This window comes from Triticum aestivum, chromosome 2D, assembly GCF_018294505.1.
Source record: "Triticum aestivum cultivar Chinese Spring chromosome 2D, IWGSC CS RefSeq v2.1, whole genome shotgun sequence".
In the NCBI taxonomy this organism is placed as follows: domain Eukaryota; kingdom Viridiplantae; phylum Streptophyta; class Magnoliopsida; order Poales; family Poaceae; genus Triticum; species Triticum aestivum.
The window spans coordinates 495,675,217-495,693,977 of NC_057799.1; the positions used below are offsets into that span (position 1 = coordinate 495,675,217).

At 43.1% G+C, this 18,761-nt stretch overlaps 2 protein-coding genes across 3 annotated transcripts; one reads left to right on the forward strand and one right to left on the reverse strand.

Annotated features, from left to right (window-relative positions):
• Positions 1-4,294: 4,294 nt before the first annotated feature.
• Positions 4,295-12,820, forward strand: LOC123054068 (eukaryotic translation initiation factor 4G-like). 2 transcript variants are annotated; one of them, XM_044477737.1, is made up of 10 exons: positions 4,295-4,499; positions 4,921-5,102; positions 5,179-5,306; positions 5,869-5,985; positions 6,102-6,166; positions 6,320-6,376; positions 6,815-7,039; positions 7,130-11,220; positions 11,972-12,166; positions 12,263-12,820. In XM_044477737.1, exons 2-10 carry the CDS (start codon positions 4,942-4,944, stop codon positions 12,561-12,563), a joined length of 5,340 nt encoding a protein of 1,779 aa, XP_044333672.1. In that variant the 5' UTR covers positions 4,295-4,499; positions 4,921-4,941; the 3' UTR covers positions 12,564-12,820. The 2 variants fall into 2 exon arrangements, with proteins under 2 accessions (XP_044333672.1, XP_044333671.1); XM_044477736.1 differs by having other exon boundaries at positions 4,296-4,499; positions 6,809-7,039.
• Positions 12,821-13,186: 366 nt separating this feature from the next.
• LOC123054069 (casein kinase II subunit beta-1) lies at positions 13,187-17,845 on the reverse strand. The gene is made up of 5 exons (XM_044477738.1): positions 17,397-17,845; positions 15,594-15,812; positions 14,517-14,626; positions 14,247-14,412; positions 13,187-13,792 (listed from the first exon to the last, which is right to left on the reverse strand). Exons 1-5 carry the CDS (start codon positions 17,602-17,604, stop codon positions 13,662-13,664), a joined length of 834 nt encoding a protein of 277 aa, XP_044333673.1. The 5' UTR covers positions 17,605-17,845; the 3' UTR covers positions 13,187-13,661.
• Positions 17,846-18,761: the final 916 nt, after the last annotated feature.

An 18,761-nucleotide genomic window follows, 5' to 3' on the forward strand; every position in this document is an offset into this window, starting at 1 on the left:
TGGACCCCTCAAAATGCTAAGGACACATATTGGCTCAAGCTCAAGACTCTACATTTTCATTTTAGTGATCCAAGATCACATTGAGTCCATAGGAAAGCCAATACTATTAAAAGAGGATGAGGTGTTGCTTAATGGCTTGCTTGCTCAAAATGCTTAGTGATATGCTCCAAAAGCCCTCAACCACTTTCTCAATTCCACATATGTCCCAAACCAAAAGTGAAACTCGGCCCCACCGATTTGATCTATCAGGCGCCACCGAGTTCATTTGACATAGCCACTGCCAGAAACCCTAATCAGTTTGGTCTCACCGACAGGGATCTCGGTCTCAGCGAGATGGGATTGCTAACTCTCTGTTTCCCTTCGTGACGTTTCGGTCTAACCGAGATGAGCGATCAGTCCCACCGAGTTCGCAATGCAAACTCTCCATTTCCTCTTCGTAACATTTCGGTCTCGCCGAAATGAGCGATCGGTCCCACCGAGTTTGCCTGACCAACCCTCTGTGTGCCTATTACAGAAATCGGTCTCACCGAGTTCATGTGATCGGTCTCACTGAGATTACGTTATGCCCTAACCCTAATGAAATCGGTCCCACATAGTTGATATGTCGGTCCCACCGAAAAGCCTAACGTTCACATTTTGAACTAAATCAGTCTGATCGAGTTTGAGTATTCGGTCCCACCGAGTTTGCTAAATTGTGTGTAACGGTTAGATTTTGTGTGGAGGCTATATATACCCCTCCACCCTTCCTCCATTCGTGGAGAGAGCCATCAGAACGTGCCTACACTTCCAGCATTCATTTTCTAAGAGAGAACCACCTACTCATGTGTTGAGACCAAGATATTCCAATCCAACCACAAGATTCTTGATCTCTAGCCTTCCCCAAGTTGCTTTCCACTCAAATCATCTTTCCACCAAATCCAAATCTGTGAGAGAGAGTTGAGTGGTTGGGAGACTATCATTTGAAGCACAAGAGCAAGGAGTTCATCATCAACACACCATCTATTACCTTTTGGAGAGTGGTGTCTCCTATATTGGTTAGGTGTCACTTGGGAGCCCCCGTCAAGATTGTGGAGTTGAACCACGGAGTTTGTACGGGCAAGGAGATCGCCTACTTCATGAAGATCTACCCTAGTGAGGCAAGTCCTTCGTGGGCGATGGCCATGGTGGGATAGACAAGGTTGCTTCTTCGTGGACCCTTCGTGGGTGGAGCCCTCCGTGGACTCGCGCAACCGTTACCCTTCGTGGGTTGAAGTCTCCATCAACGTGGATGTACCATAGCACCACCTATCGAAACCAGGGGAAAATTCTTCATGTCTACATTGCGTTTGCTCCCTCCAAACTCCTTCCCTTTACCTTCATATGCAATGATTTACATTCCACTACTATACTCTTAGAATTACATGTGTAGGTTGATTGCTTGAGTTGTGCTAAGTTGCTAAAATCTGCTAAGACTTAAAATTGGGAAAAAGCTAGATTTTTATTTGGTCAAGTAGTCTAATCCCTCCCTCTAGACATACTTTCGATCCTACAAGGTGGATAGGCTGCATGTCAAGAAAAATAACATACTAAGGATGAACTATTTAGGTATTATAAATTATAGATTCTAAAGTGATTGTGTACACGGATCATCACGCCTTACGATATCTTTTTTCGAGGAAGGACGCTAAGCCTCAATTGATCGATTGAATATTTTGCTACGAGAGAATTTGATTGGCATATCATGGACCAAAGAGGCATGGACAATCAAGTGGTTGACGACCTATCTAAGATGGAAAGGATACCTTATAACCCAGTGCCAATAAATGAATCCTTCCCAGGTGAGAGTTTGGCCATGATTAAAAAGATAGAACCATAGTTTGCAGATTATGCTAACTTCCTTGTAGGAAAATACTTGCCTTCGGATTTGAATTATAATCAGAGGAAGAAATTCTTCAGTGAGTTGAAGTACTACTGGGATGACTCTTTCCTCTATCGACACAGGTCTGATAACATGATCAGGCGATGTATGCATGAGCATGAGATGGATGCCATTCTTAATAATTGTCATAGCAGCCCATATGTTGGACATAATGCAGGAGACCACACTGCTGCAAAGGTACTTCAATCGGGTTTTTATTAGCCTACACCATTTCAGCACAAGATTTATCACCCTTCGAATTTATGGGGTGCCTTCTAGATAAAGTTGAGACCTCACAAATCCCAGCATTATTATCATCTTTATCATTTTTAACACTCTAAACAAAGATTATATAGGTGACAATCCTAAAGTTTTAAGATCCTCACCATTAGTTGGATTTTTTTATTTATTTGTTTTTATTTTTTGTTTCTTTATTTTATATTTCAAGAACTTTTTTCCAATTTTTGAAAACCACGAACATTTTCCATATTCATGATTTTTTACAATATCATGAACATTTCCCAAATTCATGAACCTTTTTATTCAAATTTTGAACATTTGTTCAAACCCGTGAACATTTTCAACTTCATGAACATTTTTTGAAATTCACAAGTTTTTTCAAATTCACAAACCCTTTTAAATTTCATGAACTTTTTTCAAATTCGTGAACCTTTTCAAATTGTGAACATTTTTAAAAACCATGTTTTTTAAACAAAATCATGATTTTCTTAACAACATTGAAAAAAATTCAACTTGCGGGCAAATTTCCAAAATTCACGAACATTTTTTTAACTTATCAGTTTTATCAAAATTTATGATTTTTTTTAAAGAAAACCAGTAGAGCGACAACATGCTTGTGAGCGATCCAGCTGGCGCGTGCTTGTGACACAAGTGGAGGAGCGACACGAGGAGAGGAAAACGATAATTCTTGGGCTACGACCCGCTAACCTTGCGTAGGAGGCTAACACGCTAACTGGTGTTGTAGGCGTTGCGGGGGAGGTCCGCTAATATGAGGAAATCTCATGAGCCAGAGGAGAGGGGCGATGGCCCATGTTGGTCTCCACAAAGCTACGAACACCAATCAAGGTTATGATGTCTAATAGTGGAGAGAGAAATGTGTGCGGTATTGTGCACCACCATACGTGGTTCGGTGCAACCATAGTCATCAACCTGATTAATACATATGGAGACCCGAGAATGTATATCATCCACTTCATAGCTCTGGACTAGTAGTATATATGTAGATAAATCTTCATGTGATGATGTTGCAAGCTCAAACTCTGCAGGGTGGGTCACTACTGTTCCTTCCGCTCTGAATTATTTGAAGTTTTAGGTTTGTCATAAACTGAGTATGTTTAAATTTAACCAACCACAAAAAACATGATAAGGTCTACAACATCAAATATTTATAGTATAAAAATGAAAATATATTTTATAGGATAAGAGGGGGGAGGGGAGGGTATTTCTAAATGTTTCTACTCTTATAAAAAAACAGAGTTGGTGATGATGGTGTGTCTGCCATCCTGCAATATAGGCCGTCCGATTTATATTTGACGGATAGGAAGAAAACTATGACAATTATGCAAAAAGATATCCACACCCCTCTCCACAGTTGCAAATAAGGCCTTCATTCGTTCATCTTTTTCTCTCACAAGATAAACTACTCATACAAATGCATCTTGATGTTACGTGCAAAGCACGAGCATCTTGCTAGTTATAATAAATTGTTGTATTGACTTGGTCAAACTTTAAAAAAATCAACTTAGAACAAAACTAAAACACCGTTTACTTTGGAATGGAGGGAGACTTCGAGTACACCAGGTATCACATGGGACTTAGAACAAGGTTCATGTACATAAATGCCACAACTTATGGTAGATGCAATAATTATTTGAGATCAACAATAAAGCTGGCATGAAAATCAAAATCGAAAGAAGGAGAAAGAGAGTTTTGCAGAATTAGGTTGGTCACAATGAAAGCATCATAGGTAGTATCATGCATGCCAACTAGACATTTTTGCTAAAGTGACATAAAATTAAATGAGAAAAAAGATGATTAAGTATCATGATATGTACCATATAATATTAAATAAAGCATTAGTATGTGTCATACATGACATTAATAAGGTCTCTATGCTATGATACAGTGCATTATGAAGACATTATCATACACTGATATTATATGCATACGATAATTTCTACAATACAATCTATTTTTAGCGTTTTTATATTATTATGGAATGGGACAGAGTACTTCTGAGCCTTAGTACCCACCGGATCCGATATACCAGCAGCAGTAGCGCGGTTCTCCCAGCAGATGGAATTCGAGTGGACACTGTTTATGAGGGCTTAAACCCCAGCCGCTAATCCCGTTGCTAATCCTGGCGCAAAGCGGTTAAGCACACCGTCCTGGATCAACACGCGTCGCCTCCGCTCCCCCCGTCCGCAGTCCCTACTACTCTTCCCTCCAAATTTCCGGTCTTCACGCCTTCCTCCCCAACTGCCCGCCCCCCTTCCGCCTCCACTTCCCCTCTCCTCCCCATTGCTTCCGATCCCGTAACCCTAAACCCATCCCCTACCACCGCGCCGCTCCTCCGTCTCATGTACGATAAGTTCTCCGCCTTCTATTTTTCTGATCGTTTGATTGTGCATTAATCTGATTCTTTTCTGTGTCCCATAACCATAAATCAATCTGTGTCAGAATCAATCTGAATCTTTTCTGTTTCTGTGCGGAGATTTTCGCTGCATTTGTTGATACCCTGTTTGATTGTGCGTCGTGTCTTTGATCGTGCCGTCGTACAATCTCCGCAGATTGCTTTACCCTCTACATCCCCCATATAATTTTCTTGGGTAATTTCAACAAATTGTGCGCAACTCATATCAAATCTGTCCGAATTGTTGGGTTTTCTGATTGCACGCGAATTTCCTTATCAATGTGGCTCACTCTCCGCCGAACCCTAGCTACTGATTCTGATCCGAACTGATTCTGACGAAACCTAACCTTTTTTTTTTTGGCGAATGCAGTGATAGACTCGGAGAGGATATATGTACAGGAACCAGTTTAGGCCGGATCGCTTCAACGACAACACAAACGCTGCACGAAGGACCGGCCGTGGCTGCATTGGTGGCACACACCATTGGGTGGTGTCCGGTGGCCGCGGCAGCGCGGCTCCGGGCACACGGCTACGTTCACCGCCCAACCGGAGGTGAGGGACTCAGGCTTGTCAAGCGTGTTAATTAGGGCGTTGTTGCATGAGTATGACATGTGGATTGCATTTGCAGCGGAAGGCCTGGGACCGTGCAGCAGTACCGCCCGAGGTCGCCAGCGAGCGTGGTGCCCCAAGGGAATGCAACTAACTACACTCCCGTTGTGAGTGCTGCTGATGAGCACACGGAACCAGTGAATCGAGGTGTGATACACTCAAAGTTCAGTTTTGTGGCTCTTTTTATGTATATGTTTGTAGATATATGCATGAATGTTGTGCACAAAAGAGGGTTAGGCATTGAGACATGTGTTGTAATTTTGTTTTGCTGCGGAAAGTATTGAAATATATTTTTCTATACCCCTAGACCCTTGAGCATTGAAATTTGTGCTAATTAATGGCTATTATAGGATTGACTGACGATAAAGTAGAGACTGAGATCATGAGACTGTTTTGTGGGTGCGTATGTGCGTTTAGTGCAATTTTGTGGCTATATCTTTCCTTGTGTATTTGTAAATGCACGCATGACATGCACAAGAGAGTGGATCATTGGAACATGTAAAAAAAATGCTGCTGAAATTATTGAGATATTTTACGTGTAGCTCTAGACCTTAAGCATTAAATTTGTACTTTATGATCTGTTCTGGCAAATATTGATGACAGTGAACTGAAATCATCAGACCGTTTTTGTTGATGAGATGGTGAACTGGGGTTTGGGAGTGTTGCTAACACTGATTTCTTACTGATGATTTCAATTTGGCATCTTTAGGGTCAGTGGAGAGCCAGAAATCTCCCAATGCACCTGATCAGAGTGACGTTGTGAACTTGGAGTCTGCTGAAGGAGTCAGAGCAGAGGATTCTTCGATGCCAACAATACACTCAGAAGGTTAAATTTGTTCTATTTCTTTTGGAGAATGACATCAAGGAAGTTCTCTAGACTTGTGTAACTTTTATTGTAACTTCTAATGAGATGGTATATCTTCTTGGGTATATTGACCACAGGGTATTCATCAAGTGCATTTACTCTTCAGTTTGGAACTTTAAGCCCAGGAGTCATCACCAAACAAGTATGCCATATCTTGGATTGTATTATGTCGCTATTAATTACTCTATCCGTCCCAAAAATAAGTGTCTCAACTTTAGTACAACTAAGATGCTTATTTTGGGACGGAGGGAGTACATTCCAAAGCTCTGCAGTGGTTAACACTTTCCCTTTGCAGTGTATTCCCTGCTCAACCTCGGCCCCTCCAGACCTGAACGAGAAGAAACATGAAAAGGTCCTCTGATTTATCATCTGTCATCCTACCAGATGTTTTTAGCTGCAATATATTATTTTTTGTTGCAATGAACTATCTTCCAGCTAACACTATCAAAACATTACTTGCATTATATGTATATATATTTTTCCTTCGTTGAATGGCAGGCTCTCTAATTAAGCAAACCAGGATGCTAAAAACCTTACAGTTAATTGGTGCTTGAATTGTATGCTTCTTATCGCACATGTCAAATTGAATACAATTCTTCTGTTCATAATACTGTAGCCATACACTTGTGCTGCTGTTGTAAATCACCATTCTTTTGCGAAGCCATCGGATGGTGTGCCTGCATCTTTGGATCATCACGCTTCTCTAATTTGGGATTGAAGTGTTATATGTAAGCATATATCTGCCTTCCTACTTGCATATAAAACTTACCTTCATATTTGGCAGTGTCAGGCACACCATGGACTATTATCTGACGAGCCTAATGTTGTGTCCATGCCATCTGCTGGAGAGCAGCAGAAGCAAGAAACAAAAGATAACTTGATTATCCGTAGTCAAACTGATTCGATCGACACGTATGATAGTGTGCCTGCTATGGTTTCATCTAATTCCTGTGTGCTAGCTGGCCCTGTGTTGCCTCATACACCAGGGTTGTATTATGTTGCTCCAGCCGAAAAAGTTAGTGTCTCTGCCAAGTGTCAACTCGCTTTCAGTTGCTTTCACAATTATGTTGGAACATTTTAACAAGACCTTGTGCTTGGTCTACAGGTGTCTATGGATTCATGCAAGGTGTTCCCTAGAAATCCGTCTTCCCCAACGCATCAGCAGTGGCAAAAACAAGACACGAGGAAAGAAGCTACCCAATCTGATACTATGCACAAATATCCTGCTTCGAATCCCAAGATGAGTGTGCAGATTCCACCTCCGTATACTCCCAGCATGGCACCACCGTCGTTTATGCTTCCAGTAAATGGAAGGCCGCTGCCTGCGGCTTTTCAGCAGAAACAACCTCAAGTGCCTGTTGAATTCAGGGGCCAGGGTGTGCCGATGGGTAATGCGCCTCATGTACCACCATTTTTTGTTCATGGTGCTCAGGCTCGCGCATTGCAACCGCCAGCCTTCGTTCACCAAGGACAGGGTTTGGGATGTGCACCTCCAGCTTGTCCTCACCTTCCTCAGCTGGGCAACATGAGGATTACGCAAGAGTTACCGCAGCAGCAAGCGAGAAGTTGTGATGAACAGAAGAGACCTATCAGGATAACTCATCCAGACACACATGAAGAACTCATGCTGGATAGGCGTGGTCATTCCTATATAGATGCTGCTTCTGGAGCGATGCCTCTGCATCATATGAACCAGCCAGCTCAGCCTGTCACGACATTTCCGCCCCTTCACGAGGTGTATTACCAGCCGAACATGTACAATACAGGACATATCTATCTTCCTACTACCAATGCTGTTCCTGCTTCAAACAGGCAAATGTGCCCCAGAGTGCAGACCCCAAGGCATAGCTTAGACCCCAATATTAACAACCAGGCAGTTACTTCTATCAGTCCTCCTATGCAAAACCCATGGCTTGGTGCTAGTTCCAGGCTACCAACCAATTTACGTTCTGCTTCAGAAGTCTCCAGTTCGAAAGGCTTGCTGCCATCTGACGTATCTTTTCCAGGTCAAGGTGCACTAAAGCCACCCACTATCTTCCTTGCTGAAAATAATGAGTTATCATCTCAGACAGGCACACCTACCTGCGCAGTAGAAACTCCCACGATGTTACGGTATTCTGTTGAATCTGCTTTGTCAAGTCAGCAGAGAGTCCACAAGCTTGGGCTGGAAATTTCTCCTCAGCCTGAAAAGTTGGTTTCAGAAGCAAACCTCAAACTTCCAGCTGCAACATCTGGTCTAAGTTGCAGTACGAGTCCTCAGTCAGTTTTAACCCAGCAAGCACAGACCGGTTCAGCTTTAGTAGATCGTGTTACATCAATTGCCGGACCTCAAAATATCTCGGCCTGCAAATTAACTTCGGTGTGTGTAGCAAGTGGTACCTCTTCTGTTGAAGCAAAATTGGAATCATCAGCAGTACCATCAGCAACTTCATCATCTGGTGCAAAGGGCCAGCTATATCATATTGTGCCACAATCTGAAATGATTCTGGATACTGAGAGTAAGAATTCCAAATACGATGGCAATAGCATTTTAGGGAAGCCACCGATGATGTATACACAGGAAACTCTGCCACCAAAGTCTCCAACAACTAGTATATTTACTGAAAGTCTTAAGGCCAGAGTTAATCATGTCACTTTGCCAGAAACTTCTGAAGCAAATTGTTCAGCTCCTTTGCAAATGCAAGATCTGATGAGAGAAGAACACACGGTAAATGCTGAGGTGACGTGCTCCAAGTCTAAGGCAGAACAAGTTGATATGACCATGCATATGCCAAGTGCTTCTTCTGGATCGCGCAATGGTACTGATGTTAATAAATTGGTGAATGTTCCTACATGTGCTGAATCGGGTGATTTGCATCTCTCATTACACATTGGCAATGTTTCACCATCCGATAAAAACAACGGATCTTCATCAGATGTTCAAATTGGATCATGTTCTCTGAATGATAGTATACAAGACAATGAGAATATTCCCATGATTATGGCTATTGCATCCAATTCAACTAGCGCTCACAAAAAGATTGAACGTGGAAGTATTGATTCAGTGGTGTCGAATCAATGCTCTGTTGCTGCTGCTTCAGTGGTGCAAACAAAGAAACCTGTCTTGGAAGCATCCAAACCCAAAACTACGCATGGAAGAAGAAAAAAGAGAAAGGAAATACTCCCCAAGTCTTCTGATAGTGCAGAAGAGGTTGTTCAGAGTTCTTTGACAGTTGATAAGGAGATTTGTACACTAGATGCTGAAATGGGAAGTTCGGCAGGTAGTAATGATAACCAGAACAAAAATGATATTTTTGACTGGGAAGGTGATATGGAAATCTCTAGAGATAATTATGGTTATGACCAGAAAAGATACTCTAGAGATTTTCTGTTAACATTTGCTCAGAGCTGCGTTAATCTGCCTGAAGGTTTTAAGATTGGGTCTGATATTCACGATGCAATAATGAACGTTGGTAGTGAACATAATCCAAACCGGGAAAGGACAAAAGATCGAGTTTCAACTATTTCTCAAGCTAACCGTCATATGGGCAGCAACAAGCTTAATGACAATAACTGGAGAAAATTGCATCCTCCTTTTTCTGGACGTGATCCACTTTCTGGGCGTGGATCTTCAAGGAATGGCTCACAAAACCAGTTGCCCAACCAGTATAATGGCGAGATCCTCTCCAGAGCTATGAAAGAAGTAGCATGTCAGCGCAGCATGTCACGTGGTTCTGTTGATCAGAGGTGGCAACATAGAACTAATCAGGCTATGTCATCTCCATCTCAGGTATCTATGCCAGTTATGCACAAAGCTGAGAAAAAATATGAAATTGGTAAGGTATCTGATGAGGAAGAGGTAAAGCAAAGGCAGCTGAAAGCAATTCTCAATAAGTTGACCCCACAAAATTTTGAAAAACTTTTCGAGCAGGTCAAAGCTTTGAATATTGATAACATTATTACACTTAACGGTGTCATTTCTCAGATATTTGACAAGGCCTTGATGGAACCCACTTTTTGTGAGATGTATGCTAGTTTTTGTTTTTCATTGGCTGGTGAACTGCCAAATTTTGTGAAGGATGATGAGAAAATCACCTTTAAGAGACTTCTTTTAAATAAATGCCAAGAAGAATTTGAAAGAGGGGAGCGAGAGCAAGCTGAAGCTGAGAAGACTGAAGAAGAGGGTGGAATGAAACAATCTGAAAATGAGAGGGAAGAGAAACGGCTCCGAGTACGGAGGCGCATGCTAGGGAACATCCGTTTAATTGGGGAACTTTACAAAAAAAAGATGTTGACTGAGAGAATAATGCATGAATGCATAAAAAAGCTACTGGGTGAGTACCAACACCCAGATGAGGAAGATCTAGAGGCATTATGCAAATTGATGAGCACGATAGGGGAGATGATTGACCATATCAGGGCAAAGGTGCATATGGATTTTTATTTTGACATTATACAGAAGCTATCTGCAAATTCAAAGTTATCATCCCGTATAAGATTTATGCTGGAAGATGTGATTGATCTTAGAAACAACAAGTGGAGGCAGAGAAGGAAAGTTGAAGGGCCAAAGAAGATTGAGGAGGTTCGAAGGGATGCTGTGAAACAGAAAATGAGCCAATCAACTAGGGTAGGTTCTTCCCCTAACTATAACTCATCTGCTAGCTCCATTAGCTCATCAGCAAGACCAGGGCCTCCACCAGATTATGGTGTTCGAGGATCTTCTGCTTCTCGTGGATCCTCTCAGGTTCGTGTATATGGATCCCAGAATGTTAATCTGGATACTAGATACCAGACTTCAAATAGAGCCATGTCAGTTCCACTTCATCAAAGGCGATCTGATAAATCCATTCGACTTAGTCCTCAAGGTGACTTGGGAAAAGAAATGTCAATTTGTGGGAAGCCACCAGCTTCAAATGACATTTTGCCAGAGGTTCCTTTGAATAGTCATCATGGTCAAACATTAAAAAGCTCGAGACAAAGTTCATTTACAGGATCAACAAGTAACCAAACAAATTATCAAGCCACTGCCGGTGCTCCTAAAATTCAGTCCTGGGGAACTGCAGATCATGCTTTGCCTATACTAGTGACCACTGCCAGCCCTGTCGGGCAAATGCATACACCCTCCACTGCCATGAATGATATTTGTTATGAAGCAATAATATTACCGGAAGAGATTCTTCAAGAAAAAGCAATATTGACCATAAAAGAGTTCTACAGGCAAGTTTCAGTTAACATTTATTTTTTAAATTTACTCGTGCTTGTCTTATATCCTTTAGAATGCCTGGTTTTATTGTTTGTCTTGTTGCAAAAACGGTGCTGACAGCTACCTGTCTATTCTTAGTACCCAAGTTTTGACACTTCAGCTTTTATTTCCCACACGCTTGTCAAATTGGTTAATCGGCTAAATATTTTTTAATCCCTGATATTGATTGTAAATGTACTACGGCAGTAAGCATGAAATCCTTGTGGCCATTAATTATTTTACATGGTATGCAACAATATTACGGATTCACTTGAACTTTTGACATACTCTAATAAGACCTTCGGTTACTCTCTCCTTCAGTTGGGTAAGCATTTCATCTGCTTTTAGAATTTATCGTCAGAGAACGTGGTTTATTTTGTTTGTTCATCTGTGTTTTTTCGTTACTTTTTTTTGGCAAAGTAGTCACAACAATATTCTGTAAATTGAAAACAAATAAAATGAGCATTTGGGAAGAATTACATGTTCTACTTTAGTAATAAATCAGGAAAAGGCCCCAAATTCAAGCCAAGAGGGCTTAAACTTGGGTGATGGGATCATATACTTCAACTTCTAATGTCCAATGATCTGAATGCTACAGCCCATTAAGTATGATTATGTGGTTATTCTAAGATATTGTTACATGGATATATTTTTCTCAATCTACATTTGATACCTTCGGTTGCGAAAAACATGGTTGACACTAGCATAACTTTTGGTGTTCTCCAGTGCCAAGGACGAGAAGGAGGTGGGCCTGTGCATGAAGGAACTGAACGCCCCCAGCTTCTACCCTTCACTTGTATCGCTCTGGATCAACGACTCGTTCGAAAGGAAAGACCTTGAGAGGGAGCTCCTGGCCAAACTTTTGGTGAACTTGTGCAAGTCACAGGAGAGCTTGCTGAGCGAGAGGGTGCTACTCCAGGGGTATGTATGATCCATCTGCTCACTAACCAAGCTTCCCCTCTGTGCCACTGGCTGTCAAAGCTGCTAACTAATATAAATGTCTACTTCTTGTGTCAGGTTCCAGAATGTTCTTTCAACCTTGGAAGATGCGGTGACCGATGCTCCGAAGGCGACCGAGTTCCTGGGCCGGATATTCGCCAAGGTCATACTGGAGGACGTGCTGTCGCTGACGGAGGTCGGGGTGCTGCTGCAGGACGGTGGGGAGGAGCCGGCGTCGGACCAAAAGCTTGCCTCGGAGGTTCTAGGGAGCATGCTGGAGTCGATAAGGGTGGAGAGGGGCGACTCCGCCATGGACGAGATCAGTGCCAGGTCCAAGCCGCACCCGGAGAACCTCAGGCAGCCTGCCCTGTGCGCCTGACCAAAACAGCCAAGCAGGCAGAAAATGGGTAGTAGTAGATCCGTAGCGTCTTCTTATGCTAGTTTGCTGGATCCTAACCTTAGGTGACGAAGCATTTTGTTTGTTGGTTCTCACTTAGCTGCTACTACCAAGTTACCTACTATAGACGCACTTCCGTCAATATTGCTCTTAGCCTTGTGTTTATGTCGCTAAGGGCTTATTCGGTGAACGGGACTTCAAATCATAGAAATGGGAAAAATTAAAGGATTGAAATGCCATGTCCACTCTAATCCTTGGAAAATTTATATGAGGGTCTCGCCAAGAATATTAAAAGTCAGGTCAATATGGACACAATACTCAGGAATCCTCCAAAAATCATCGAAACCAAATTAGCCCTGCCTGCTTTATCTTGTGCTGACCTAACAGCGGTACCTACATGGCTGGAGAAATGCAGGGAAAATCTGCATAAGTGGTCTGACTCTTCTGCAGAAATGCAGGAAAAAGTTGTGTACACGACCCGAAGTGGTCGGACTCTTCGCAAAAGGGAGCTACGGACTGCCCTTTTTTTTACTGGCAATGTACTTACCAATTGGGGCTCTGAGCAAACCAACAATAATATTTCACAGATTATCACATCCATGACAGCACATGAAGGTAACTTTCTCTGGGGGTAAACTTTCCATACAAACTCAGTTGCAGGTGAAGAATAAGAATAGCCGGATCGAATGTTTCATTCAGATTACCATTACCATCACATTTTGGCAAAGGAACCTAATGTAAAACAAAATGAAAAATACACAGCAGAGACATAACACTGTTATGAACTGCCTTCTTTTAACAACTGCCAAACTCAAATATAATGAGTATATAAAGAACATGATAGGAACCTACTACACTAAACAAACCACAAGCATCAAATCAGAACGTCAGGCGAGAGCGAAAACGCAGGACAAGGGAGATCAGCCAGGGGTCAGGTCGGTTTCGGTGAAGCCACGGGTAACCAACTGAACCAAGTTAAACTGCGCCACGTGCACAGATGAGCAGCTTGGAAGTGCTGTGTGGCGCGACGTATCAGACAACTCTGCTGTGAACCTTTTGCACCTTCAGTCTTCGAACTTGTTATGGCTTATGAAGTTTGAAGCCAAAAACCTTGGGGACGTACTGCTGTGACGGTTTCTGGGGCTTCAAATGTGGGTACGTCATCAGAAACAAGTGAGGAAACGTTGTCCCGAAGTAAGCTCCATCAATGTCTACATAAGAGTCAAGAAGAGAACAGAGCTAGGCAACCCTCATTTTTCCAAAGGAGAAATATAACTCCTCGAACATGTGAAAATTTTAAAAGAAGCAGTTTTCTTGTCTATCACCTGAAAAATCATTCTCCAAACCAGTCTAAATGTGACAGTGTTTTAACTATCTTCTGGTTGAGGTTAGTTCCAATAAAAGCAAAAACATATCAAGATAACTACAGATGTGGGAGAGAATGATAAATATTATTTTGGCTCATGATATGACTAATTATGAAGGGTGTCAATTCAGTGTAATTGATAAATTCAAAACATTCTAACTGAACGTATTGTTGCAAGCGAAAGATACAAGATGACTGTAAAGTATGCTGACACTTCACAGTTTATCTACCAACAGGAGATCAGAATGTAGGCATTTGAGTTCAAAGGCACATGCTTATATTCTAAGTAAAAAGGATACTGCTTTGATATTTGGATCTCGGATAGTAGAGATCTTCACACTTTGGGCAGTAAATTTTGACATTACTAGAGCGGGGAATGTCCGACTGGCCAACTGGAAGGCATGGCTGGCCGCTGCAGTGCACTCTTGGACATCTGCCAAAGTCATAATTCTTGTATTTATCCAACTGCACAAAAATAAGATGAGCAAATAACCAATTAATTACCGCACTAAAGCTTAACCGTCAGAAGACAACTTATTAGTACTGGAGGGAGAGATCAAAAGCTTCACCATTGCAGCCAACCCTTTACTTGTAAGAATATATCGAACATGAATCAATCCATAAAGCATCTCAGCAGCTGATTCAATAAGTTCATTCTGCTCTTCTGTGAACATATCACCTGCGCATTACAAAAATCAGTAAATCATATTTGTAAGAGCGTTGTAGAAAGTCAGCAATATTAAGCAAAAACAGTTGGTAGAAGAGAATGCATGATAGCCCCCTTTGTAAAGGTGGGAGACGGAAGACTTCCCTAACAATATGAAACCTAACTGGATCAAATCCCCAAGTAAATAGCAATTTATCACTATTTCCCTTACAGTACGATCCTTATTCATATACGGATGGATATCCTTGCTCGATTGCCCTGTGCTATGCATGCACATGATAGGAATTATAACTACAATGAGGTGAGTGGTGGCACATTTAATGTATTAACCATAACTGATTTATACATGCTTGGTTTGATTGCAGGCCAATAGTGAGGAAACAAATTTACTAATGCACCATGTAGTTTTTTCAAGAACTCTTCTGGGGGTGCAACGCTGGACGCCAACAAGGTCATGACCCCACCTCCCCGGTTCGATTTTCGCTTCTAATTAAGGCGTGTCCCCTCTGGGGAAAAATCTACTTTTTCTATGCATATAATATCACTTCTAGATATGGCCATATGCATTGCAGATTCAGGTGTTCTCCATCCGGTGAAATGCATCTTTGCTTAAGACACAATCAAGTCAAACAGCCTTGCTCCTCAGCCAAGCCAAGAGAAACAGCTGATCAATCAACTTCTGCTTGCATGCACTCATCCTAGCAGCCTTCTTCGGTCAAGCTTTGTCAAAACAGGCGCAACACACCCAAAAAGCTCAGCTCCAGCTGTTGACTGGTGAAACTAGCTAGGGCCAGGGCATAGTAAACAAGGCAGTTGTAAACTTGCAATTTACTGCTTAGTAACCAATTGAACAGAGTTTTAACATATTCCAGCTATCTATCTAAGTTATAGACAGCATACAGGTATCATGATTGTTTAATCTTCCACAACACTTTTCTCTCCAAATTGAAATATCAAACAGAAAAAATAAGTGAGGTACCATGTGAAGACTCGACATCCAATATCAGATCAAGAGCATATTCATAATATGGAACTTGACCGCTTAGCCCACAGAGATTGAAATCGTCTTGTATGTAATCGTCATCAACTTCACAGAAAAACTCATTGCCTCGCAAGCTACAGAACCATGAAATCCACGATGTATCCTCTCCATCAGAACCACTGAGATCTGATTCTTCACTGTCAGTATCCGATTCTCCTGTAAGGCAATCAGCAAACAAAGATTACTACTAAAACAGGAAACACCAAGAACAACCCCCAAGAACATTTATTGCAGCAAACTAAGTCAAAACATGTAGAAAAACATGGTGGCAGAGAATAGCATTAAGCAAATATTAGAAAGACAGATTTTCGTTCCACTGGGTAACAAATATAGATCATATAATTCCAGCAATAGCCAAGGCCAAACTCCATAAACACCAGTTACACCACGGATGCAGTGCAGATTCCGCAACCTCATCTCTAGCTTCATCTACAGTGGGTACCCACATGTATCAGAGTTAGTGCCCCTATCTCAGGCAGTTAGTGCTACCTATGCATTGTATCTGCAGGTTATAAAATCTAAATTTTGGAACAGACTTCAGTCGCAAGAGACATCATGAACGATGAGGTGCGGCTCTATGGTAGAATAGGGAAGTGATGAAGACTACAAATTACCATATCCATAGCTAATTGTGGCGGTTCTTTATCCATAATGTGGTTAAAGAAACATAGCAAAGTTATTCTATAAGAGCAACAGATACATATTATGATGTCAGAATTTCTAGTAGTCACCCTGTTCAACTGATATGAGTCAGGCAAGAAGGTAAGTGATTTGAAACACTGCAGGATGTATGGGCATTCCCTTTTTATCTTTTCGTCGTGCCAATCTGATGCACATAAATTACAGTCATTTTCCTCTTTGGATGACCAACAATAGCTTACAAGCAAACATATGGTGCCCCCCTAACCACGAAAAGCAGTCTTCTAAAAGGTGCTGCCATACCTACCTAGCCAATTTATCCTGCCTAGGCGGCTACATAGGTTCTGGTTTGCCACACGACCAGCACTAAACACTTCGGTGACTGCTGGAAAATTGCCCACAAGTGCAAACTGAAAGAAAATTCAGTGAACATGCAAACAAAGTGGGTTTGATAACATGCCAAAGTAAATGGATTGCCCTTAAAACCACTGGCTCGCTGCTAGTGCCTTTTAATGGTTATATCAGATTAATAATAGCTATATTTATTAATGAATTATGATACTGATCTCAACATTAGAACGTTTTCATGTCGACACCGCATCCCATGATCACCATGAATTGCAACATCCCATGATCACCACAATTGCAACATCCCATGCTTATCTGCTTCGAGGGAACCATAACTAGAAATCTACATCAATCAATAATAGTTGCATCTTCGAGCTACCTAGCAGGCAAGCATAAGTGCATAAAAAACATATGGAAAAGAAAATTTTGGCATTCCTGCTATGAAAGCTCAACGATAAGATAGTATGAATGATTTCACAAGAGTGACCTGACAGTTGGACGCACAATTATTCCCTTGTTCGTGCACAAATACTAACACACAAATTCTCCCTTCTACAGGCTAACCCCCACACTCCTCAAGCTACAAAGCGCAATCAGTTACCACGGAAGGGCACGATCTCCCAATTAGGGTCTCATCCAGATGGAGAACACAACTGATCTATGAACTTATCGCACCAAGAAAGCCATAGACCCGTAGTACAATAGCAAAATAAGCAGACAACATAAGATAACATGCTGCGGGACAGAGCTCACCATCGGACAACTTGCCCTTGGACATGGCGGTGGATCCGCCGCCGGAGCGGGGCACCTCCGGCTGCTTCCCGGCGGCGATCCGGTCCCTCTCGCGGCCGCCGGAGAACCCCCAGGACGTCGACGGGGAGGACCTGTCCATCGCCTCGCCTATCCGCTTCCTTTCGCCGGCGCCCCCAGCCGCCGCCGAGACGCCTCGGTCCCTCTGCATCTCCTCGCACCCTCGCCCTCCTACTCGTGCCTCGTCCCCCGATCGCGAGGCGGGCTAGGAGCCGGGGCCGCGGTGCCGGGAGGAGGAGGCGGGGAGATCAGGCGTGCGCTCCGGCGCTCCCGTGGAGGCCTCGGGCGGAGGACGCGAACGGTAGGCGAGAGGTGGGGAGGAAGAGTACGGGGGCTGTTTTGTAATTCCGACAAACTTTGGGGAGGAAGATATAGCGCATGCCATGATGTATGTGCTCATTGTGCTGGGCCTTTGTATTGCAGTGCCGGAGGCTTGGAACTTGCCGTCCTCGAAGGCTAGAAAGAATTGGCCTTAGCAGCACTACCCCTCAATTTTGATTGCGCATAGGGCGATGCTAGGCGCCGGGCGCACCGGCCGAACAGTTTCGGCCGGTCGCGTCCCGGCCACCCGATGCAGCCAATTAGAGCCGTCTGATCTGCCTTCTCCCTTTCACGTTGACTTCTCTCTTCTTCTTCTTCCGCGCGTGCCACCCCGGCCGCCCCTGCCGCCAGCCACCCCCCCTCACCTGGACCTCTTCCCCCCTCCCCCTCGCAGTTCCACGCTGCTGGATGCGCTCTTCGTCCCCGTCGCCGTCGCAGCACCCCCCTCCCCGCGCGCGTTCCCGGCAGGAAGCCGTTGCCACTTTTCAAAAAACGCAGCCGCCTTGAAGCACACCAAAGCCCCTCTGTCAGCACCTAGCAGTCGCTGCGTTGTCGTGTCGCCGACGCAGCTCTCAACGTCGTCGCTTGCCACCATTGGCAAGTCGGGTTGAATCTTTTTCTATCATCGGTTGAAGCTTTTTCTATGCCGATTGAAGCTTTCTTCGCACATTAAAACTTTCCGCCGTGCCGATTGAAGCTTTTTTCACCTAGGGTTGAAGCTTTTTTTGTAAGGGTTGCAGCTTTTTCTGTGTCCAACATTTTGGTTGCGAAAAATCCTCACGGCTGCGGGTTGAAGCTTTTGTCAAAACGGTTGTAACTTTTCCTCTATTCCGTTGTTTGGTTGAAGCTTTTTTATCTACTGGATGTAGCTTTTTGCGTCCACGGTTGTAGCATGGGAAAACACTGCTCGCAACTCTCCCCGATGCCGTGGTTGCAGCTCTCTCCGGTCGCCATGGTCGTAGCACGGGGCACCTCGGTCCCCCTCCA